This window comes from Sciurus carolinensis, chromosome 3, assembly GCF_902686445.1.
Source record: "Sciurus carolinensis chromosome 3, mSciCar1.2, whole genome shotgun sequence".
NCBI lineage: Eukaryota > Metazoa > Chordata > Mammalia > Rodentia > Sciuridae > Sciurus > Sciurus carolinensis.
Genome location: NC_062215.1, coordinates 160,772,055 through 160,798,589, shown reverse-complemented (window position 1 = coordinate 160,798,589; position 26,535 = coordinate 160,772,055). Strand labels below are relative to the sequence as shown.

The 26,535-nt window shown below is 39.3% G+C and overlaps 1 protein-coding gene across 1 annotated transcript in view; it reads right to left on the bottom strand.

Moving 5' to 3' along the window:
• Nucleotides 1-288: 288 nt before the first annotated feature.
• Vwc2l (von Willebrand factor C domain containing 2 like) overlaps nucleotides 289-26,535 on the bottom strand; it is a 147,836-nt gene continuing 121,589 nt past the window's right edge. Inside the window, exon 4 of the mRNA XM_047547741.1 lies at nucleotides 289-566. Coding sequence (XP_047403697.1) covers nucleotides 418-566 — 149 coding nt within the window. The 3' untranslated portion in view covers nucleotides 289-417. The remainder of the gene's footprint in view (nucleotides 567-26,535) is intronic.

Genomic DNA, 26,535 nt, shown 5'->3' with positions numbered 1-26,535 from the left:
AGGTTCTAAAGGTGAAAAAAAATACTACAAGATAAAAATGGCATGGAGGATGCACAGAAGAGTAAAAATGGAGGAAATCGGGGCCTGGTGAGCGGGCAGATCAGAGGCGTCACCAGGGAAGAAGCCTATGCAAGGCTATTTCTTTCTTTTTGTTCCAGAAATCTGGTCGTCAAGTCACCATCAAGCACTGGTAATTACAAAAGCGGTTGAGATAGCTATAGACCATATATATTTTATATAGCAAGAGAAAAAGAGAGAGATTTCCTCTTAGTAAAATATTCACTTTTGTCAACCCTAAAAGGTTTTGCTGGTGACCCTGTTGTAGCTGGCAGGAGTTTGTTTGTTTTGTGTTAAACATGTGCAGTGTAGAAGCCATAGCATCCTCTCCTAAGAACTTGTCATTGGTTGGGATTTGTCCTACACAGTCTGCTTGCCTTGGCATTCGCGCTTTGAACATTGAGCCGGCTTCCACCAGTCCCCGTTGTGACAGTGACAGATGTTACATTCGTCCACTTTCACTTCAATGCCAGCCGGAATTATTGTAGTTCCTGCAAAGCAGTTTGGACCTGGAACACACACATGCATCGATTAGTTGATTAAATCTGGGAAACTCCCGTTCTTGCTCCCATATCCCTCTCCCCCAAGAACGACTCCATCCCCCAAGATATGAATGAGGAGGTCAGGCTCTGCTAGCGACTTAACATCAAGGAACTTTCTATGTGTTCCCTTTAAATTTTCAGCCTACTATGCCTTGCACACAGCTCATATTTTCCATGTATATTGTGCATTTAATAAAAAAAGTGAGACAATGCTCAAGAATCTTATTGTCTGCTTGCTGAGTATGTATAATTTTCTTAATTAAGGTTCTATGGATTAAATTTTATTTAATCTCTGGGGTGTAAAGATTGCCAAAGCATACCCTAAAACGTGATGGAAATACTGGCATGGTCTGCAGGACTGGATGGTGCCCATGGTTGGTGCTCCCTTCATGTGGTGGATGAGAGAAAATAAACTCCCTCCCTCCCCAGATTCAGCACCTCCCAAGCCCAGTTCCTGGAAACCCCAGCTTGTTTCTTGATAACAATGAATAATTCATAACCAGATGATTTATTCATGTCCCCAAACAAGCTTTGTTAGAGGTTCATTTGATTTTTATAAATGGAGTTCCTTTAATCTGCTGGCTATCTTTTTTTTCTTTTTCTTTTTTCTTTTCTTTCTTTCTTTTTTGTTTTTTTAAGTGTGACCCAAATGGTTTGAAAGTCAGCAGGAATTTTTTTTTTTCAAGTTCAGAAAAGCTTTATTGCAGATGTCAACTATTCATTTTAGTTGCATTTTTAAAAAAGTCACCAATCTCAATTTTTTACTTCTTGTCTATATTGCCCCCCTTTCCTTTATTTATTTAATTACTTTTTTGCATTTTTTTTCTTTTAGTCTTCCCAATGTAGGGATGCTAGTGTTCAGTATTAGTTGATAATATTTTCCAAATTCAAATGGAAAAAATATTATTCCCTAAGGAACAGTGGATTAGAGTGGGTGGTATAATCACTGGTTTTAAAAGATAATTTGGTGTAAGTCTTTAAAGTACATGTTTGGGGAAAGAGAGAAAGTACTGAGCTGTGCCTAGTGTCCCTGGCCACTTGCCACAGCCACTACAAAGTTACATGGCAGCATATATCAATGACCTTGTCCTACTTTCACTTTCTAACCACTTGGTAAGACAAGGAAAACTGTCTTTATCACCAAATAAATGAAATCTGTAGTTCCAGTTCATTATTGGAGGCTTGCTTTGATAAAAATTAAAACTCCTAAGCCACGACGTAATATTTATCAACACCAAGTTATTGCATTTGCTATGGCCTTGAGTGTCCACTGTGCTAGAGCTCCCAGGTCTCAGTCATGCACACATTACTTTCCTTCACTGGGTGACAATAAACAGTTGAAACGTGTGTCTGAGCATGGAAAAATCTAGATACATTGGGTCAACTCTTGACAAACAACTGATGAACAATCTGCCTTTATCCCTGAGGGTGTTTCTTGTTCTTATCCTATGGTAAGTTCTTGACCATCCTAATCACTGATTATTTAAGGATAATAGTATTAATTCTGTAAATCTGGGGAGTTAAATCACTGATATATATGATTGCCTTTGTGACTTCACCTCTCCAGGAAAATCTGACACCAAACCATAAGTGTATTTTGAACCTAGAACTGAGAGAATCTTCAGAGAACTTGCTAAGGCATCTTCCAGAATACAGCAGGTTCTCCCAAGTCTGTAGTTAATAGACCTCTCTCAGCCTCACCCTTTCTAGGCCAGACCTGCTCTTTCCAGATCCCAGGTAGCTTAAGAAATGGAACTAGGTATGGCCTCCACCTGTTTGAACCAGAGTCAGTTCAGAGGATGCATATGCTTCCTCTCTCCACCATCCCTTCCAACCAAGACTTTCACCCCAATTGTACATTTTAACTTTTCCAGATGGGGAAAGAAAACATTTTTTTCTTAATAATAGTTTTAAACTATGGAAGTCCCTGAAACAGAATATTATCCAGGAAGAGTTTTCATAGTTTCTTTAGATGATTTGGAAATTTGATAGAATTTTGTACACACGTGTGCATGTGTGTGTGTGTGTGTGTGTGTGTATGTGCACATGTGCACACTGCTCGTGCATAGGAGGCTGCATAGTCTCAATGACACAATAAGAGGAAAAGGGAGAGAGGAATGTGTGAAGAGATTTCTTACCAGTCACTGTGCACACTTGATGGGATGTTGTACTAGAGTTCTGGTTTCATACTTGCCCCTTTCTGCACATGTTTGTATCATGCTGTGATGGGTATGTATTGGTTTAACCTCTATACATCATTTCTTAAGAGTCATTGGAATTTGTTGCACTTTCAGCCCAAGAAATATTAATCATTTTGATGGATATAAGAAAGATATTTAGCATGTGCCAAAAGTGACCAAAGGCACTGCCTGTAAATAATGTGGTAAGCTCTCTACTGTCACTCTGATGACTAGAGGTATTTTACAGAATCAAAAATCCTTGCTTGATCTTATTAACTTTAGCACTACAGTGATTTTTATTGGTGCCCTTCTGAGAATCTCAGGTATAACTACAGCAAATCTCCAGTTTGCTGTTAATAGTCTTATCCACTTACAAGTAATTCAGATAATTGTCAGGCAGAATGGTGGCACTATTTAAAAAGTGTTCTGGCATTAGCCCTTTCTCCTTAAGAGTGGTGACAGAAAATGCTAATTTGCTTTGAGCGCTTGAGTGTTCTTACCTAGGAAATCTTTCTTACCTCTCTCTACAGTCCTTTTATTTGGAGGCTGCTCTCCTTTTGCTGTGGTCTATGTGAAGGGATAAGTTGCTTTGAAGAGTGAACTCGGTAGCAAAGCAACATATTTTAATGCAGACGACTTGGAGAAGCTCCAGAAGGGAGCAAGGGAAATGATTAAACCGAAGACTGGCAAATAGGACCTCTGAGGAAAGGTTAAAGGGATTGGAATTATTTAATCTAGAAAGAGAAGACAGAGGAATAACTCAATAACTCTCAGAGAATGAAGGCTTGTTATGTGAAGAATGGTGACCAAATGTGTACTCTTTCTTATGGCGCCGGAAAAGAGGAAATAGAGATAGTCTGCTTCTCAGTGAATTGAACACAGATACACACACACACATACACACACACACACACACACACACACACACACACACACACACTTCTCTGATACCTGGAAGTTGAATGTGGTGATTGTAAAAAATGTCGTGAGATCTTCCTGAGAGAGCTTTAAGAATGGAAGAGGGGCCTGGACATGTAGCTTAGTGTATAGCAAGTGCTTGGCATGTATGAGGTCCTGGGTTCGATTCCTAATACCAAAAACAACAAAACAAACAATACCATATAGGAGGACTTATCTGTCTGATATCGTCTATATTGTCAGCAACTCAAAGGGACAAACTGAATATCTGTTAGTTCTTATGGTCCAGGACTAATGCTGTGTTTGGCAAATATTAAGCACTCAGTACAGGTTTGTTCAACTGAATGAAATAGAATGACCTATCTAGTTATACATTGAAAACAAACTTATTTTCTGAACCTATAGATCAGGTCATTTCTATTTATTAGGCCTAGTCTTAGTAATATAGGTATAGAAATATTGCTAATCAATGAAAATGCATGGTGATACTTTCTTATTTCTTCTCTGGAGGGTGGGTACTGGGGCTTGGACTCAGGGGTACTCAATCACTGAGCCACACCCCCAGCCCTATTTTGTATTTTATTTAGAGACAGGGTCTCACTGAGTTGCTTAGCATCTCATTTTTGCTGAGACTGACTTTGAACTCACAATCCTCCTGCCTCAGCCTCCTGAGTTGCTGGGATTACAGGCATGTGCCACTGCACCCCGCGGTGATAATTTTTTCAATGCTGATTTCATACTAGCAATTTTTCTCATTTAATTTTTACTAAAATATCATAGAAGGTGCACACTCTTACCCTCAGGATATGGCACTTCACAGATAGAAAATAACTTTCCCAAAATCACATAGCCAGGCTGTGGCATCAATGAAATTTGAATCTCTGTTACTGGTAGGAGGTTTCTAGTTGCCCAGAAAAAGAGGCAAAATTTGGGGAGTTCATTGCTGTCTTGCTTTTCCCAGATCCTGAACTTCTAGTCAGAATTAAGAAATCCAATTCATTTTAGTACTGGGGATGTATACTAAGAATGGGATGTGGCTAGAAAGCAGTGAGACTGTTTATCTATTGATTTTTATGCATTTACTGGTTTTATCATGTGCATTCATATAGTCTCCAGGAAACATATTTAAAAACAAAACAACAAAAAATTTCCCCATGGAGAAGAGGTTGTAGGCAGTGAGGTATTTCTTAAGACAGCAGTGAAATTCCCACTGGTACTGGATGCAGACAGTTATGGTTTAGATAGGAGGTGTCTCCCAAAAGCTTATGTATGAAACAATGCAAGAAGGTTCAGAGGTGACATGATTAGATGGTGGGGGTTGTAACCCAGTCAGTGGGTTAATCCACTGATAGACATTAACTGGGTGGTAACTGTAGGCAGGTAGGGCATGACTGGAGGAGATAGGTCACTGGGGCTTGCCTTGGAGTTTCTACATTGTCCCTGATGAGCACTGTTTCCTGATTGCCATGTCCTGAGTTACTTTCCTCTGCCACATCTTTCGGTTTCTCCTTGGGCCCAGAGCAATGGAGTCAGTCATTTTTGAACTGAGACCTCTGAAACTGTAAACCCTAAATAGACTTTTGCTCCTCTAATTGTTCTTTTCAGATCTTTTGTTCACAGCAATGAAGAAGCTGGCCAAAGCACAGACCAACCAAAAAGCATAATGAAAGTGACCTGTATATTGGGAAACCTGGTTCAAGTCTTGGTTCTACAATGGTATAGATGTGACTTTAGTCAAACACTTTGTAACCCAAATACAAAAGATGACCTGTATTGTCTGGTTTTTAGAGAGGATTAAAATTGGAAATGCAATTTTTTTTTCCCCTCTGGGAGTTGGAGATAGTAGGAAAGAGGGAAAGGTGGAAATACTCCTACCCAATAATATTTTTCTCATGAAACAAAGTTTTCCCTATTATTCTGAATTTCTCTGAGCATTTATTTTGCATATCTAATATAAAAACTTTTTTGTATTTTTTTTCCAAATTAGAAATCATCCCAAGAAATTGTAGAAGGAAGAGAAATATATGACGTATACGAAAGCAAAACTGCACTGGCAAGGTGGCCCAAACTCAGCCTCGCTTTCCATCTTCCACCTCAGCTTCCCCGGCCACCATGGGTACCTGCACAGAGTATCTAGATCAGAAGAAAAGCATTTGGAATATTTTCTCCAGCTTTAAGGACCCAGGGATTTAAGAAAACTGTAGAAAATAGAAGGGTCTCTTCATATTTTTGGTTGTAAGATCTAAGCAGATTCATTTAGCCACTGAAACAAATTTTTTTTCTCCATAAGCCCAGAAATTTCCCTTATAAAAGAGCGCATAGAAAGTAAATGGAAAAGGACATTGTTAGCCATTCAGATCACACCTCCTTCAGATCCATATTTGTGTGCTTGTTTTTTAATGGATTTTACTTTTTATTGGTGTATTATAATTATACATAACAGTGGGATTCATCATGCCATCTTTGTGCTTGCATGTAATATAATTTAATCAGTCGCCTGTTCCAGTACTTTCCCTTTCCTTCCTTTCCTCCCTCTGCCTGTCTACTTGCTCTTTTGATCTCTCTTCTATTATTATTATCATTATATATAATATTATAGCTATATATCTATATCTATATATACAGGGATTCATTGTGGTATATTTGTACATGGACATAACATGTTTGTTTTGAGGTTAAACATTACTGGATTATATTTAAGGAATAAACAGATAACCTGGAATAAGTGTTGTGAAGGAGCAGGTCATGGAACTGTGGGTGGAAACAGAACCTGCCCAGGTTCAGTGTGTCTGTTGTGTTGCATGCGTGTGCTGAGGGAGGTGGAGGTGAAATGTGACCCACTAAGGAAATAGAAAAGGCTAGTGGGGTTGTAGTGGTGGGCACAGTAAGAGAAGGTCAGGGAAATACCTGGAAAAGCAAGTTGGGGTGGTGGTGTGCTGGGCTTAAAACTCATGTTGACTTGCAGGAGGAAATTGCTACATATTTAGGAATTTTGAAATCACCATTATTTTGGTAGCTTGATTGGCCACAGATAGGTGTATTAAGATTACCCAAATCAGAAAAAACTACAAAAATCAGCATTTTAAACTGTTGCTCACTCTGTCTCCAAACAAGTTGTGAATATTTATGAGCATATCACTTGGTTAGAGCTCAGGGTGGCCTGGGCCTTATTGATCATGTTAAAGATTTGGGTCTTTATTTTAAAGCAATGTGAAACCATTGAAGTATTTTCTGTAGGTGTGTATGTGTGTTTGTGTGTGTGTGTGTGTGTGTGTGTGAGTGTGTGTGTGTGTGTGTATTGCTGTGAGAAAAAGACATTGATTGAGTAAATTGCCCCAGTGCCACTGTATGTCCATGGAACATCTATGGATGGAATGGAGAGGACCTGCCTTGATAGATGTAGGACTTGTGAGATTGCAGGCAAAGACTAGATGCCTGACAGTCACTAAAACACATTCTTTTCTCCTTTGCTTTGAGGCATTAAACGCATCTGCTAAAATGCTGAGGTAATGTTAAATTAGTGTTAGCAATCAACACAGTGGACTCTAATTGATTGGTCAGATTATGCCTTATAGAAACCAAAGTGCTAAGGGAAAAGGCCCCAGGAAGTGTGTGACTTGATGGAAGCAAAGGGCTAGGGGGCAGGCAGAGGTAGCCTCCAGGAAGACAGTTTATTTATTTTTGCCATACTGGGGATCGAACTCAGGGCCTGGTGCTTGCAAGGCAAGCACTCTACCAGCTGAGCTATCTCCCCAGCCCAGGAAGACAGTTTAGTTGGGGTCCCGTAATGGACCAGAATGGTGTCCATGTGATTGAGATGCTAGGCTCTTGAGAGTAGAGAAGGAATCCATTAGTCAAACAACATTAAAAAAGTACTTACTGAAGGAAATTGTATCCAAACTAGTCAAGAGAACCAAGCTGGAGGTAACACAATCAGGGCAAGGGTCAAAATTATGCCACAGGTTGGGCCCAGTGAAGACTCCCCTTGGGCCCAGACACAGCTGCTGCCCCCACTAATATCACCAAAACGGGCCTCTGGATGCTGCTTCTGGAACCACTGGCACACTGGCTGTCATATAGGCCCTGTCTTGTGACCTGGGTCTGTGCTTCTAGAAATCACTAGGCTATAATTCAAAGTCCACTGCAGGTATGTCTGGCAGACAAAGCCTGGTCAAGTGCCTGCCCCTTAGCAGCAGGGAAGGCTGGAACGTGAATTCCTGGCATTGGTAGCTTTTCTAGTGGGGAGGTAGGCTTTCTTCCTAGGGAATTTCCCAAATCATAGGAGGCAATTATTCATTTCTGGTGCTAAGAGGGACAGGAAGAGAGGTCAATGAGGGCAAACCTCAGAGTGCTATTATTTACTCCACATGTTACTCATGATCCTATATTCTCTTACTCCTGACTGTACTGTTTTTCTCTTGTGGGAAACTTAGATGAAATCCAGACCCAGGGGATAATACTCAATTCAGTTAATGCTTTTAAAATTCTTTTAAAGAGATTTTTATGCATGACCTTATTTTATCCTCACATGAGCTTTTATTTTCTTTGTTTTACAGGTGAGACAATGAGACACAGAAATGTCAAGTGACTTTTGCAAAGTCACATAGCTAATCAGAAAATGAGCTGGGATACAGCCATTTTTCCCCATGCTCTATATCAGAAGACAATTTTTGTATGCATAGGAGCTGATTTTCCATTTTTTCCAAGATTTGATAACACCTGGGATGTTATGGTTGTGGGAAAAGGAAACAACTAGGATGTTTAAATTACTGGTGTGTGTGTGTGTGTGTGTGTGTGTGTAGGTAAAGGGATGAATAAGTAGAACGAATAGATGAATGAGAAGGGAGAGTCTGGCTGCAAAATCCCCTTGTGAGGCAGAGAAATGACCCCTCAAACAGCTTCATGCAACCTCTTAGTACTTGCAAAGCAAGATTTGCTCCCCGGAAGCACATCTGGCTAAGAACGCAGTGTGGTTCCAGCAATCAGCACGGAAGGCAGCCAGTTGACACACAGACTCCTCAGGAGGAGATGGCCTCCCCATGTTACTTTTCCAGGCAGATGCTCTTTAAAGTCAGGCTTTTAACTTCCCAGAGACTAGAAAACCAAGCTGGTCATGACCACTTTATGGGTGCTTTATGATCATAAACTAGTATGGTGTTCCTGAAAACCCTTCTCTGACAACAACTTCATATTGCTTAATAGTCCACTTTGGAATATTGTAGTCTCTGGCCTTGATTTGAAAATGCATTATTGACACTTGGTGTCTTTTAAAAATTAGTTGTAAATGATCTTCCTGCTGCATAAATGAGGCAGATTCCTATTGTGTAAAGCCATAAACATCCTATATTTATTTGGCAGAGCATCTAAATCATTGTTTCAGCAAATAGTAGTCCTGTAGGCTTCAGTTGGTGATTGAATTGGATTGGGTTCTGCCTTTCCTCTTAGCTGATTTTAATTCTCTGCTTCATGAAGTCTGATATATGTTACTGTGCTAAAGAAAAGCAAATAAGCTTTCTGATCAGGTGTACCCATTTCAATTATTAAAATCTTAGGAAAAATCTTTCTATGAAAACCAGTAATTAGATATTATTGCACTTAAAATTGAACCAAATGCCTTAAACCTTTCTAGTGACGTGTTCTGATAGCCTTCTTCATCCTGGACAGAGAATAGCTATGAGATCCCAATTAACAATGGGAGCCATCAGAGTGGGAATGGAGCGACTCTCTCATCCCTACATTACTTTTGAATCCTTTTTATTAAACCTAAAAACAAAAATCATCCTCAGATGAAGGTGGCAAGATTCATGAAGCATTGCTTTCTCTGAGGTTGCCTAAAGGTGACTGTTAATCATTTTATTTGAAAATTCAATATTGCCCAACTCCCACACAAATTTCAGTCTGAGAGCTCCAGAGAGTTTCCTGGCCCTTAAGTATGTAAGATTTATAGCTTGGTGTTCCAATTAAGTAAAATGCAAGGGCTGGAGCCGAGAGAGGAAGGACAGTCAAGCTACACAACAGAGATAAAGGCTGGTTGCTCTTTTTCTAATTTTGGGCAAATCAGCAGCCTCTGAGTGCCAATGAAGTTCAGGTTCAGCATTAACTGGCTGCAAATTTCTAGTCTCACCTTCAAGAGCTGGTCAGACATTGGCTTGGTTTGCCATCTACTTAGTTTTGTCTTTAAATAATGGAATCATCTTAGTGAAAATTTTCATTTGGAAACAGGACTGCCCAATGTTGTAAGAGTTTTGAATGGTTGTAAATCACTGTCATGTTTCTTCTCAGCAATCTAGATCCATTTTAGAGCTCAGGATGCAGAGGTCCAGAGAGATGGGATAAGGAAAAGAGATTAGGACCCTGGAGCCAGACTATCCACACTGCAGTCCTGTTCCTGTTATTAACTGACTGTGTGAACTCAGTGTCTTCAGGCCTAAAGTGGGAAAAATAGTAAAATAATTGAAGTATCTACTTTATGAAAGTTTCAATGGGGCAAATGAATTAATTAATGAATTAACAGTACCTGTCACATAGTAATGCTTAATAAATGTTAGTATGTTAGTTTTGGCTATTTATCATTCTAATTATTCTTATTACCTGAGTTACAATCTATAGGATTTTGGATAGGTTATGGAGCTAGGTTCTTTGATTTCTAGTCTAATGTTTCTTCTCTTTCTTTTTTATTTTAAAAATGAATGAGGAAAGTTATTTTGTTTATGTATTTAACATTATTTTGCAAAGCAAGTGGGCATATAGTGGTAAAACCATTGTGGATTTCCCCAAGGTTTGCTTATTGTTTACTAGGAAGCCAGATGGATGAAGACAACAGGTGACTAGTGCATGGCTTGGAAGGGTTAAGAGGAGCTACGTTGTCTGCACCATTTGTTGCCCAAGGAGGAGTTCATTAGGAGAATGATTTAAAATGGATTTCCAAGATTGCTAATGGTAAGTGCTTTCATTCGTTGTAAAGTAAGGATCCATGTATGGTAGGAGAAAACCTAGTTAAAGACTCAAAAAAGATTCCAACTAACTTCTTTGAAGAGTAGTCAAAGATACATAGATTTATACCACAGTTTATTTATCCATTCATCTGTTGAAGGGTGTCTAGGTTGGTTCCACAATCTAGCTATTGTGAATTGAGCTGCTATAAACATCGATGTGGCTGAGTTACTGTAGTATGCTAATTTTAAGTCCTTTGTGTATAAACCGAGGAGTGGGATAACTGGGTCAAAAGGTGGATCCATTCCAAATTTTCTGAGGAATCTCCACATTGCTTTCCAGAGTATTATTCAGCCATAAAGAAGAAGAATATTATGACATTTGCTGATAAATGGATGGAATTGGAGAATATTATGCTAAGTGAAATAAGACAAACCCAAAAAACCAAAGGCCAAATGTTTCCCTGATAAGTGGATGATGATATATAATGGGGTGGGGGTGGGGGTGCGAGAAGAATGGAGGAACTTTGTATTACGTAGAGGGAAATGAGAGGGAGGAGGGGGCAGGGGTATGAAAGATGGTGGAATGAGACAGACATCATTATCCTATGTGCATGTATGATTACACAAATGGTACGAATCTATATTGTGCACACCCATAGAAATGAAAAGATATACCCCATTCATGTACAATGAATCAAAATGCAGTCTGTAAAAATAAAAAAAAATTTAAAAATACATAGATCTAATAATCTATCTCTCAATCAGTTTGAATAGAGTGGTATTTTGCAACTTTCTCCTTAGTGCTGAAAAAACAGGATAAAGAGTGAATGCTCACCAGTAGCAGAAATATTAAACAAATGATGGTACCCCACTTCATGCATTCTTCTGCTGTCATTAAAATGAATGAATTACAACCTCCAGTTGACTTGCTGGGATTTTTATGAGTTATTATTGAATAAGAAAGCAATTATGCAGGTAAGTGGGTAGAATATAATCCTAGTTTAATAAAGCAAATGTAGACAAACTTCTGTATATGTGTTTGCACAGGATTAGATGAGGATGGAGGGAAAATAAAGCACAAATACTGTTCTGTAACGTAGATCATTCTAGTAGGAAAAGGAGCTGCTGCAGAGGGAGGAGAAGAGGAGGATAGAGGGGCAGGAGAACAACCAACTTTAAAAACAACAACCTTCACTAAAGTAAGGCACCATGGCACATTTATATTTGGTCCTGTGCACAAAAATAAAGAGATAAATTCTGGTATTGGCATGCATTTTAAACCAATGTATATGTTTTCCTTAAAATTTGTTGATAAATCAAGATTGTATCTGGCACATCTTGGAACTGAGGATTTGTGGTGAAGATGGGCTCAGTGAGGGAGAGAACCACCAGAGCCCAATTCTCACGTTCTTCACTTTAACTCACAGGGCTGCACTGCCCATTGCAGTAGACACGAGGCTTTGTGTGGATACGGAGTGTTTGCAATGTGGCTAGTCCAAAGTACAGTCTGCTGCAAGTCTAAAAAATAGAGATTTCAAAGACCTTGAACATAAAAGAAAAAGATGGTAAAATAGTTCATTATTTTTTTAGATAACAAGTTGGAAGAAAATATTTTGAATCTACTGGATTAACTAAAATTAATTCTATTTCTGTTACCCTCTTAGTGTGGCTACTAGAAAATGTAAATTACACATGTAGCTGGCATGTTAAAATAATGGAAGAAAGAAATAATGAAAGGAAGAGAGGACAGGTGGCCAAGAGGAGAGTAATTTTTACATAATTTGGCAAGAGGAAATGCTGGGCATCATGGGGAAGGGCCTGTCAAAGTCCAGGCCCTTGACCCACCATAGCAGCATCATTGGGATGTCTTAGAAATGCAAACTCTCCACCCTCACCAGGCACATATTGAATCAGAAAGTCTCGGTTTGGGACCCCCACAAGTGGTGTGACCTTCGGATGTAGGTGATTCAGGTACAAACTAAAACCAGAGGGTCACTACTTTAGGATAAGGCAGAGCTTTGATAAAACATTGGGAACCAAGAAGCTAAGATAGCTCGTGTCAGTTTTGGAAGAAGCCTTACAATATACAGAGTTTATCCAAAAGCAATGGATTCAGCACGGTACAGGAACACAGGCTTTTAGCAAGGGTCATTTCTGAGGAGAAATTCTGAGCAAGTAAATGGTGGTTAAATGGTTCAATTACTTTCAAGTTGCAGCATCAGCCTCCGAGCTGTCATTATTGTGTTTCTTCAATAAGTGTGATTTTTACCCACATGACAGCTTGAGAATCAAGGAGTCATGTGTGAGACGTGGCATTTGGAATCATTTTGGATGCTTTAATGACCTCTCTTTCCAAAACACAAGTCAGTTATCACTGGAAAGAAAATAGTATATATTTATCTTTGGGTTTGAAACAGTTTAGAAAAGATTATGTTACTCAGCATTACCTAACTTTCACATAAAAAATAAAACTTTATAGAGCAACCAATCTTCTACTTCTAACAATTACTTTAACATCATCTTTGAGAACTGCCTATTTCATTGATGAAAAAATTGCAAACTTATTTTCATTTCCTTACAATACTATGCTTGAATGAATGCACTAAAATGGAAGTCCTTACTGGAGAGAGCCAGAATGGGACATGAGTTCCTCTGACCAACAAAGTGGGTGGCACACACAAACTACACTTCATAATGGAGATGAAACAAAACTTTTCATTACGTACAAAGATACAAAATATTTTACAACTAAAGAGAAAAAAATGATAGGTTGTTTCATTTTTGGAAAATATGTCCAAAGATGCTCTGTCGATGTTTCCATGGTGTGTATATAGTAAAGCATTTTTAGATCTGCATTGGGTCAAGTAAGGAAGTGACATTTCCTTTCATGTATAACTAACAATGCCTGTAGAGACCACATAACTGTGAAACAGAAATGATGACAAGATTAGTATAAATAGAGTTACAAGCTGTATAAAAGGCTAGCTAATTTAGTTTTTGAATAATAAACTGATCATTTAAAATTCAACAAACAAATACTAACTACCCACCAAGAACCAACCATTGCCTGGGTCAGTAGAAATATAATGTTGAGACAAATGGATTTCCTTCCTGTGCAAATATGGTAAAAGCAGATATTCAAAATTATGGGATGAAGTTTTTGAAAAATGAAATAAGGAATGCATATGCTAAAGGGACTAAATTTAGGTTAGAAATCAGAGAAGGGCACCTCAAGGAAGTGATACGTGATGGAAAGGAGGAGGCCAGGGGGGTGAAAGGCCATGTGTGGAGAGCCACTACATGTACCCTAGGCCTAGGGCATGGGAGATCATTTGTGACACTGCAGAGCAGAGTCAGAGGAGGGGTAAAGGTCAAGCTCTTAATGTTTTTAAAAACTATAGTTGGGGTTTTGGATTGCATCAAAATGGCAGCTGAAACCATTGTATGACTGGACTTCGATTTCAAATTAGTGAAATATTACATATTACATAATGAGTTGAAGCAGAGGCCAACAGAATCAATACTTGCCTTATTCTAGGCAATTACAGTGGGGGTCTAGACAAGGGTGGCAGCCATGAGCAATAGCAAGTGGATGTGAGCAATGCTTAGGAGGGGAAATCAGTATGATTCTAAGGTGATGGTGGATGAGCTTGTGGAGTAAGATAGGAGATGGCCCTTCAGGATCTGATTTAAGTACATATAGAACATTGGTGTAGGAGCAGGGTTTGGGGGAAGGAGAATGAGATTACAGTTAGGAATTTTGAATTGATGTCCAGATGCATCATCTATAGGGTTGAGTAGGGCAATGCAATGGACCGAGTGGGCACAGAGAAGCAGAAGTCCTTGGCAAAAGAATGGCCACTGAAGGCAGGGGAGTGGACAAAGTTTCCCGGGAGCATTTGGTTAGGGTAAGAAGAAAGAGGACCTAGCACAGCAGTATTGTTTAAGGGAAGAGAGGAAGCCAACTGAGGTGACTGAGAAGAAGAATCCAAAGAGGAAGGAGGAAAAAGATGAGTATGTGACATCAGAGGGGCAAAGGACAGGGGACGTTTTTGGTCCTGGTACCAGGGGTGTGAGAGTCAAATGCAGTTGAGATGAATACTGAAAGGAGGACTGAGCCAAGTTCATCCTAAACCTGGCAAGAGCAATTTCTCTGAGGTAGAAAAGGTCAAAGCCAGGTTGAAGGAGGTTGATGAGTGGATGGGAGTAAAGGATGCAGAACTAAAGTAAGTCCAGTGAATAGCTATAGGAGGCATTGGTCCAAAAGAAGGAGAGAGAAATACTGGTAGGAAAGAATAAGGGGAAAAGGGGGCTGATTGTGAAAGAGGGGTGGAGAATAATTGGTAGAATAGAGTTCTCGATAAAGGAAAAGGACATAGCATCTGTGTTCTTAGACGGAAGCAGGGGACCATCTTCTGTCGTAATAGGCAATAGGAGGCCAAGAGAGTTTCTACTAATTTCTATTTTCTCTGGGAAGCAGGAGAGGCACTCATCTGCTGAATGTAGAGGGAGGAGAGGAGGAAAGGAAAGGGTTGAGACAAAATAGAAAAGCTAGCTGCCTGGGGAAGCATAATGAAATTGTTGAACAGGGCTGACAGTCCAAGTGAGGAAGGTGACTACAATTTATAGTGGTAGCAGTTTGATTGCTTGTGTGATCTTTCCCTCCAGAGCTCAACAATATTGTGGAAGAGTACTCCAGGCAGATAGTCAGCATTTAATAGCAGTGTGACCTCAGGCAAGGCACATACTCTGTCTTTGTGTCCCCCAAGCCCCGCCCCCAACACACACTACTTCCTTATCTGTGAGCTGAGACTGATAAGATTATCTCCACCAATAGGATTGTTGCATTATGCAAAGAGTTGATGCATGTAAAGTGATGAGAATAATTAGCACATGGTGTGCACTCTACGTTAGCAATGACTCAAGTTGTAGTTTTGGCAGGTACTTGTGATGACAGCAGTAAAGGAATAGAAGATATTAATGACAAAGTAATGATATTACAAACTAAAGGGTTAGACCTGGAGCAAAAGGGAAGTGAAGACATTGATTTTGGAAATCACTAGATTACATTGTATCTATTGAAAGAACTCCTGGTATGGATTCCTGAACTCAGATTATAGTATAGTTTTACGGACAGAATAGGAGTGTTGATATAAACTGAATAACATTATCTGAGCTCTGTTATCCAGTTCCTATTCTTCTTTGGTGTAGAACCTATTAATAAGGAATTTATATTAAAAAGATGTTGCTGTAATTTTTTTTTTGAGAACTTTAGCTTAAAGCAATTCCTGTGTGTGACTTGACTCCTGTGAAATGGCAAAGTTCTTAAAAAGAAAAAAATATATAAGTAGTAATATTAAGGGAATCCCCTCAAGTTAAGGCAATTTTGTTTAAAGGCTGTAAATTTGCCAACTGTTTATGTTCTGTTCCTCGAGGTCTGCAATGCAATTTAAGCCAGAAAAACAATCAGTTTGGTCCAAGCTTGAATTGCTGCAGAATAAACAACCTCTAAAACTGAACTTTAAAAGGAACTGTCTGCATTGCTGATATGCTGAGACACTCAGAGAAGCTATTTTGTCCCAGAGAACACCTTTTGTATGGTCATTCAGATCATGAATTGGGACCCTGGCTTTTTATCATAAACATAAATGGACTTTTGACAGCATTTATTTCCAGGTAGGACAATGACTAAGGTTTTATATGGTAGAGCATTACTGAAGAACCCATCAAACTCTCTGAAGATAGGAAAACAGTTTCATGCACTAACAAGCAAATAAACAAAGTGCAATTATAGATGGGCTGGCCTCTGTGAGTCTAAAAACCTTCCTTTTTGTTCTTGCATGTGCAAATGATTTTTCTCTGAATTCAGAGGACATAGTGGGGAGAGGAGAGATAAGGATAGTTAGTCTTTGGTGGAAATCCTGCCACTCTTATCTCAAAAATATCCCCAAATCTGCTGCCTTCCCAGAAATTGTTAATGAACAGATGACAACAACGAAGAATATTTTTTATTTATTAAAAAGACATTATTGAAGGTTTCTTATGTGTCAGATCTAACAAAACACTGTGGTTATAGAGGAAGTAAGATAAATCCAGCACCCAGTGGGCTTAATTCTAGCAGATAGAGGCAAGGACTAAGTTAGGAGGTTTGATGTGATAGGGCGGTGTAAAGAAACCTAGTCAACACTGAGGGAAAAGAAGTCTTCCTGGAGGATATGAGGACTGAGTGATGTCCTGGGGAACGGAATGAACAGGAATTATTCTGGTGAAGAAGTGAGGTGGCAGTGGTGGGTGGAGAAAGATAGTCCCATCTGAATTAGTGGCATGAGCAAAGATGTGACCGAGTCTATGAAGCTGGATCTTGGGGTTCATTTGGAATTGAGCTGGAAGAGGAGGAGATTCAGTGAACAGGTTCTATAGACCTTGTGATCTGTACTCAGTGGAATGGACCTTACTGTAAAAGTCCTTGGAACACAATGAGGGCTTTTTATAATTATATTTTTGCTTTAGCCAATCACCCTCACTGCTGTGTGGGGTGAGGTTAGAGGGTACCCAGACTGGAGAGAGCAAGAACTGCAATGGCTCCAGTAAAGAAATGGGGGAAGTCCCACATTAAACTAGGAATGGCGGGAGTAGAGAAGAGAGGACAAGACGTTACAGGGAGAAAGTTACTAGAATGTGGGCATCTAAGTAGTAAGAACAAGAAAGGAAATAGAATTGTGTCCGTGCTTCTTGCTTTTGTACTGGACTGCAGGTGGTATCTTACACGAAAAGGAGAAATACAGAAGGAAAAGTTTAGGAGAAAGTCCCAAAGTTTAGTGATAGACATGCTGATTTTAAAAGTTTTTGGCTTATAGCAAGTAAAAAGCTTGAAGTAAGTAGTCAGAAAGAAGGGCTGAGATATCAAGGGAGATATTTGATCATGAAGCATCAGTTCAGAAGTCTTCAAGATGTGGATGGTGAATGGATCCCTGAAAGTGTATTCTTAGGGGAAAGAGAGAAGAAATAGTAGGAAGATGATAAGAAGATGAATGTGGAGGGGACCCCAAGGACCACACATGAAGCTCATAAGTGGAGCAACCGAACCCTTAGGAGTGGTGTTAGCAAGGGCAGTTCTGTGTCATTGTGGAGAAGAAACTGGACCTCAGTGGTTTTAAAAGTGATATGTGGAAAGAAATGTATTGACTACACATTCAAGAAGGGTTGTTTTGAAAGAAAGATAAAATATAGAGCAAAATAAAAGGGAGCGTTCAGTGGGATGGAATTTATTCATCCAGTCAACCTTTAAAAAAAAAATCAGAGAACTGTGTTTATGACTTTATGCTGAGAGGAGAGAGGAATAAAGACTGGAGGTTTTGAGAAGATGCTTGGGTCTTGGTGCAGGGAAGATGCTCCAGCGCTTGCTAATTACAGAAAAACAGCCATGATCTCTGGACCAGCAGGAATGGCTTCACCAGAAAGCTTGTGAGAAATAAGTCACATCAGACCCACCAAGATTTACTGGACCAGACCCTGCCTTTGGTTAAAAGGAAACATTACCTAAGATATAAAGGTGAGGGTGGGTGCAGGTAGATTTCTTGATGCTGGCCAGGAAGGTGATCAAAATGATGCTATCTCACTCTACTGGGAAGAAGGGGAGTGGTCTCCTGAGAGTGGGAGGAAGTGAGTTCTTGGGGTAGGAGAGAGTCAGCCCTAGGGGTGGAAGCTTGAAGGAGAGAGAAAGCCTGGCCCTCACTGTGACCTGAAAGAGGAGGAATGTGTGGCTGCCTCCACCCGAGGAGGCACACAGTTGATGTAGGTTTGGGGATTTGCTAGACAGATGGCAGTCAGCAAGGAAAAGGGTGCATGAGTGAACCACAGGATCTAAGTTAGAAGGGTAAGTCAATAAAGACGAATGGGAACGGACATTGGAAGGAAACGGAGCCAATCACAGTCATTGGTAGATGGGAAATAACTACACTACTAACAACAGGGGATGTTCATGCAAGAACTGGTACTTCTCTCCAACACACTTTTTGCTGGTGTGTTTTACAGCAACCCATCCAAAGCGTTTTTGTTCTCACTTCTCCCCTGGTGATCTCCCCTAAAGTCTGAGACTGCTGTCAAACTGCCCACCAAGAAGGCTTCCATGCTACTAAATCTACTACAACTGGCTGCCAGGTCCTTAAAATAGGAAGGAGACTTGTGAAATCCTGACCGAGGCCTTTAAAAGATCAGAATGATGTTCTTTCCCATTGTGAATGTCTTTTCTGTATAAACATTTGAGCAATTTAAACTTAAAGTTTGCTGTAAAGACTGATGACTCTCCCTACCCAAATTATCTTTTTTTTTTTTTTTTTTTTTTTTTTTTTGGTGCTGGGGATCGAAGAACCCAGGGCTTTGGGCTTGCAAGGCAAATACCTTACCAACTGAGCTATCTTCCCAGACCCCCAAATTATCTTTAATCTCCAAACTTGAAAGCACTTATTTCTTCACTTATGACACCACTTAACTATCTTTAAAAAAAATAGTTTAGATAGTTTTATTCTAAGGGATGCAAAATCTGAATAGCAGGAGTTGTCTTGCTAATTTATGTTGTGGCACGGAGTCAAGAAGAGCTTGTAGCTGAATTAGAGAGTTAAAAAATGGTAGGAGGTCCAGAAAGAGATGATGTAAGAAAGAGTTTGTTGAAGATGAGGAAAATCCTTTTGTACCAAAATTAGAGGTTTCATTTTTTTTTTTTTTTTTTTTTTTTGGTACAGGGGATTGAACTCAGGGGCACTCAACTACTGAGCCACATCCCCAGCCCTATTTTGTATTTTATTTAGAGACAGGGTCTCACTGAGTTGCTTAGCACCTTGTTTTTGCTGAGGCTGACTTGGAACTCTAGATCCTCCTGTTTCAGTCTCCCGAGCGGCTGGGATTACAGGCATGTGCCACAGTGCCCTGCTAGAGGTTTTAATTTTAACCTCTCAGGAATGGAGAGTCATTGAAATATTTGAGTTTGGGAAGTTACATGATACTAGCATTTCAGACCCTCCCTCTGTCTAGAGTGCAGAGGAATAAACAAGGTATGCAAGATAGACCTAGGAATGTGAGTTTCAAAAATATTGTGATTGTCCAGGTGAGAAAGAAGGGTCTGAACTAAGGTGTAACTTTCTTTACAAAGATGGAAAATCTTCACATAAGACATGGCAGGATTGAATGACACTGGGTGTAGAGAAGGAGGCTGGGGAAGAAGTGTGTAGTTCATCCCTGGTTTCTGGATTGGGTGACAAGTAATGTCACTCACTGAGATGGACAGGAACAGAACAGGTTAAGGGGAGGAAAAAGGGGATGGTGGTATATGGAGACCTGGGAGCCACGAGTTCAATTTCATACATTTTAAAATATTTAATTTCTGGTAATAAACTTCAGTTGAATAGGTTAGACACTAAAAGAATGAATTTGAGACTGTGTTTTGAACTTTAAGGAATAGCCAAGGTTGAAATAGAAACATGTTATTAAAAATATTTACATTTATTTCCCCCAAGTGGAATTTATAAACCACTCCTACGGTCAAGTCTGTTGTGGGGAAGTGAAACATCTGGTAGAAATTTCACTGACCTTTAGATATACACAAGTTTTCATATCATGCTCATTTTTATTCCAAATGGCACAGCACAGCCCTAGGGATTGTACTTTCTTGAGCATTTGAGCCATAAAGAGAATTTGTGCAGCACTTGCATTTCACATTCAGGTTTACAAGCCAGCTTGGTTCTGAACACTGAGTTAGGCACTTTTTAAACATCTGCATATCTGGGTTTGTCTCTTTCCATCAGAAAGTTTGCAGAGTGAACCTGAAAGATGTTAGGAAGCCTTTGAGCCAGTTCAGTGTTTAACTCTGAACCTTAGCAGAGATACCTAGGTAGGGCAATAGAAATATCATCAAGGTTGTTATGTTTAGGAATAAAAAAGGGAGACCAAAGAAATGTATCCTATAATTCTACCTAGGTCTCAATCTTTTGTAGCATAAATATATGACTAGGCCAGCTTCCTGATACAGCCTGTTTGTAGCCATAACCTTATGTTGTCCTAATTATTTCTTTTCATCCATGATCATCTAAGGCTTTAGAGCAAGAAATAATATCCTCGATAGGTGGAGCTGCCCTATTTGTGTCCTCTTTGATATTCTCACCTGTGGTAAGCTGAGTAATGATCTCCCAAAGATGTCCACATCCTGCTCTCTGGAAGCTATGAATATTACTTTCCATGGTGAAAGGGAGTTTGCAGATATTAGGAAGCTAAGGATTTTGAGATGAGGGCATTATTGTGGATCACTCAGGGAAGCTCATTGTTAATCACAAGAGTTTGGAAAAAAGGAAAGCAGGAAGCTTCCAATCAGTAGTAGGAGATGTGAGGAAGAAGCAAGGGGCTGGAGAGATGGGAGCAGTGCTCATGCAGGGTACCTCTAGAAATGTAAGAAGACAGATTCCCTCTCCTGGTTCCCAGATCTTCCAGAATGAAAGCAACTGCCCTGCCAATCCTTCATTACAGACTTTGTACAGCAATAAATTTCTCCTCCTCCTCCTCCTCCTCCTTTCTTCTTCTTTTTACAGGGAACTGAACCCAGGGGCACTTAACCAATGAGCCACATCCCCAGCCCTTTTCAATTTTTTTTTTTTAAATTTTGAGACACGATCTTGATAAGTTACTTAGGGCCTCAATAAGTTGCTGAGGCTGGCTTTGAACTTGTGATCCTCTTGCCTCGGCCTCCTGAGCCCCTGGGATTACAGGCATGCACCACCACACCCAGTTTGTCTTCTTTTTAGCAACTGAGTTGTGGAAATTTGTCCACAGAAGCCATTGGAAGGTAAAACATTACCCCTTGAACCAGCCTGTAGATGATGCTAGGTCTAGATATAAAGTAAAATTTCCACTGGATTTTAAAAGATTTCAAAGTGTACATTGATCAATAATGCTACTATTAGTTTTCTTAAAAAGAATTTCAAAGAGGAAAGGTTTGGTCCAGCTTAAACACAGATTAAGATAGTTGCCCACCATAAGCAGGTTATTATCATGGGAGCCACTTGACAAATGGTCCATGTCAACAACTTGGTTGAATTTAACTCAAGCATTAGCAGTCTGCCCTTAACTGCTTTATGTACGCTAAAAAAATCAAGGATGCTTCAATGCTTTCAGAATAGCACCTCAATTCACTGGATTTGGTTGAGTTCCCTGCTCAGATTTGAATTTGTAGGCAGAGTTTTAGAGTATTTATATCCTGCAGGGAAAAACATGGAAATTTATTTATGAATTGTAAGTCCTGGCTTGCACTGTTCATTTTCAGAAATCAAAAGTACATCATCTCTGCCAACATGCAGTTAAAAAAAAAAAAAAAAAAAAAAAAAGCCCATGCAGATCCTAGAGAATATTGGCAAAAAATAGGGAAAAAAAAGTGCAAATGTTTTAAGCCTGTGAATTGCATGCCTTGGGTTGTTAAGCAGTGATAGAACACCCATCATGCAGGAGAGATGCTGAGCCACGTGGCTCAGCAGAACTAACAAAGAGGACGGAGTAGTACAAGTGACTAATTGCTGTGCTAGTTCACAACTGTTGAAAAGCCTCAGAAAGGAAAACATCCATGAGTCATACGATTTTTGTAGATTTAATGACAGCCCTGGAATTACATTGGCATTGCCTCCAAATTGAGGAAACATTCAAAGAAAGCAGAACTCGCATTAGCTTGTATAACTCAGTGTGAAGCCTAAATCACCGGGAAAAGCTAGAAGAAGAAAACTCTCATGCATACAGTTAAGTGTAAACTTTCATGTATTTGTGGATTCACTCAACAAGCCCTACTCAGTGCCTGCTGTATGCTATGCACTATGCTTCTTCAGGGCAAAATAATTTGTTCTCAGCTATTGGTATGGGAGAAAATTCATGCTATGTCAGAATTGATGAAGTCTCTATGAGGTTATCTGTTTTCCACTAAAATACAGGGACGTGGAGAATATGCTTTTCCTTACTTGATTCCTATAGAATCTCTAATCTTGGGTTTCTGTGCCACTGTGCACACCTAGAACACTTCAATTATTGCATTATGTCCCCAAGGGGGATAGCAAAATAGAATTTTGCTGAGTTTTGCCGTATGATGATCTTGAGTAAGTGCTGACTGCTCAGTTGATCTACTCTCTGTTACTTTCCTGTTGATGTCAGTTTTTGCCATTTAATTAATTGTAACATTTATTTTTAAGGAGTGCCTTATTTAGACCTCCAAGAACACAGACATTAACAATCACAAATCACATGGTAAAAGGTGACTATCTTCTGCCCTTTTAATCCTGGTAAATTTTACCTTGCCTCAATTTGTATATAGAACTTTCTCCAGCCCACTCCAAGCTTCACGCATCTAGACTTATCTATTTTGTTCTACTCTGGTTATTCCATTGGAATCATCCTTGTTATAGTTCTAGGGTTGATTGGAGGATTTAAGGAGGGTGGTAAACTCAGAAATTTGAGGAATGGAACCCCAAGTGGTTCCATTTGTTTCCTAAATTTCCTCAAGTCCCCAAGTCATGGTTGGATGAATGGTGGCATTTAAGCTCCTGATCAAGAAAAAGCCATTATTTTGAGCTGAACATCTTCCCCCTAAGGCCTTCCTCATCCTGTGTCCTGTATCTCTATGATGGAATCTGATACAGAAAGCATTCACATACACATCCATTTGCACACTGGAGTTTGAGCACCAAAATGGCACTAAGCACATTGCCTAGTAGGAGTTCGGTGAATCATTACAGCATTTCTTCCAACAAGACTTCTGAGAGTAGGCTTTCCCTCTGGTATTAAAATTAGGGCATCATTCTCCTTGGAGTATCTCTGTGAGACTTGGCTGTGGCCCAGACTCACTTGAACATGGCAACTCTACCACTGAGAACCTTCTCACTTGACCACTTACGTGTCTATAATGCTGAGTGTTCTTGGTGCTGCTAAAAATGATCGTTATTAAACCTGGAACTTCAGACTGGGAGAATAACATACATTTCAAATATGCAAACATTGTAATAGAAATCTTAACGATAAAGATTCCAGGTACCTGAACGATGCCTGTGTTTTTCTGTTCTTAAAAATTGGATATTTGCGAACATAGCTCCGCTTGCTTGTGAACATTACACTTCATTTTGATGAGACCAACAATCGCTGGCAATGAGGACAACTGCCGCATAGACGTGCGATATTATTCCTATTGTGACCATTTCTAGAATAAAACAGTGCTTCTTGTGCTCCCCACTAGAGCATTATTGAGCAAGGAAGGAAAACATTAGAATTCAAGAGAATCAAGGAGGAGCTAAAAGAGACAACAAATAAGATCTAGGGAGCATTTGGTTAAAAGAAAATTAACACAATGAACATATGGTAATCAAACTGAAGTTTTATGCATATTGGCAGCTAGGTTCCAAATGTCACAGTGATTCCTTCACACTGCTTTGTACCTGGGCCTGACCACAAAAGGAAATGAAAGACTCAACGTTCTGAGGAAGCAAAAACCATTTAGATATAGCTGCCTGGACTGTCTCAGGGGCCATCCGTTTCCTAGAGCTAATCTAGAGCCACTCCCCCATGATGCAAAGCATCAATCCCAAGCATACTAACTCCCATCCTCTGGCTTGTGATCTTAAATTGAATCAAGAAGTTATTGAACTGGGTTGGACATGGAGGTAAAGGGGAGGGCGGATATAGAATTATTTTAAGAAATGTAGTAAGTTTTTTTAGTAAGAATCCTTGAGTTTGTTGTTGTTTTTCACTAGATCTAATGTGCGAAATTAGAATCAGTTGATGCTGAAATGATGAAATGAGTCCATGGAATTTTTCCTTTTATAGTGTGAATATGAGAAAAACCAGGGTTTCCTCAGATCATGTTCTGGGGACTCCTGGGATGTTTTGGACACAAGGATGTTGGGGGATTTCTTGATGTTCCTAATATAGCAGTTCCATCAGGAAAGTTTTTTTTTTTTTAAGCCATATTTTCAATTTGGTTGAAATTGATAAAAACTTTATAAAATTTCCACAGAGGCAAATTCTTTTTTCCCCAGAAGAGAAATCACTGCTTTTCCTTAGGTTTCTGCCAGCTCTGAATCTGCAGAAACATCATATATTTTGAAATATTTTGTACTTTGTAAGGATGCCACATACATTGTTCAGACTTAGTGTCACTGTCATGAATTTCTTTTGTATCTGGAGCAAGACAATTGTCTTGCTTTAAATATTTTTTTTAAAAATAATGATCATATATTACTGTGATACTTGGTTAAAAAGAATTTATGTCATTAATCCAAAAGGCAAAAGTCATGTATCAGTCCATACTTAATATGGCAACTTGTTTGGGGCTGATACTTAGAGATGAACAATTAATAACAACAGCTTTCAAAGGGAAAATGCTCACAGACAGAGCACATAGTCCCTCTAAAGTTTTTTTTTTCTATTTTTCTAATCTTTACAAGAGAGCTTTGCAGCCAATGATTCAACTTTCCAGACTAAATTTGACTACATTACTACTTTTATCTTTTATAATCCTTCAGAGTTCTACATGCATCAGGTACTCTTCATAGTAGTTTGCCCTGTAATTGCTAGAGAGGCATTCAGCAAAGAGTTCCTGGAGATTGGACAATTTAGACCCTACTACCCAAAGAAAGTAGAATAAAAGATTTTGTGACTTAAGTGGTATAAAATATGTGAAGAAGCAGCATAATTGAGAAGCAACATAGCATAGTGAATTTGGAACCTTGGATTCACCAGATGCATACCCTTAACCTTAACTCCTCTATGGTGTAGGTTTTTCATCTGAAAAATAGGAGAACATAAGTTCTCACCTCACAGAATAGCATCTGAGCCATAGCACAATGTGAGAGATTAATCCATTAACCTTTTGACAATTTTCTCAATTTGCAATGAACATAGTTATGTTCCCCCATCATAGATAAGAAATTTAAGACAGAGAGGTCATGAGATTTGCCCAAGGTCAATTCCAAATTTGATGACTTGTTAACCATTTTTTCAATCACTTGTTTGGTTACCAAGTCCTGGTTTGGAGAATGGAATCTGGTATCAAGGAGTATCAAGTGTACTTAGGTTCTTAGGTTGGAATGTCTTGAGAAAGACAGCTAGAAGTATGGGAAGCTCCTGAAAGATCACCAAACTAAGGAATTCCCATGTCACAGAAGGTCTGTAGAGACTGGTGGTGTTGACCAATGTGGGCCGGGAGATTCAACTTGCTATCTATCAGGGGCCAGTTGTTATTTTTGGGGGTTTACAAACTATATCCTCTTACAGCATTTGATTTTAGCTTAAGGAGAAAAAAAAAAAAAAAAAAAGGAAGAAGAATCAACAACTTTGAGGAACTCCATTAAAACAGGGACCTTTAAACTTATTCCTGTACAAATACAAACCCAGATAATTCAGAATGCTGGGGACATGACAAGATGTCCATTCCTGGAGTTGCTCCTTCTCCCCTCTTGACAAGCTCAGCACAAAAGACTTGGAACCAGAAACCAGGGATTCTAGTTTTGATTCTGTGCCTTATTAGGTGTATGTAATATTTAATTGTAATTCTTTATTTTTAGATAAAAATAGCAATTTTAATTTCTGTATCTTCATCCCCATAGAGTTGCAGGATAATCAAGTAAAATAATAAGAAAAGATTTCTTAACTTACAAAGACTATGATATCATTATTTCCATAGTCACGGTGTTAGCAAATAATGGTATTCAGGTTGTGTCACAGACTTTAGGTTTTCTCTTATCCAGCATCAAAGTGGTAGACCTGGCCAGAACTTATTGATGTCTTAGCACTTTAGAATCAGCCAAATCTGTTTAGCTTTGCGAGGGCATATAGGGTGTTGTGCGGAGGTAGAGGGACACTAATCTAAATGTTTTCTGGGAGCAAATA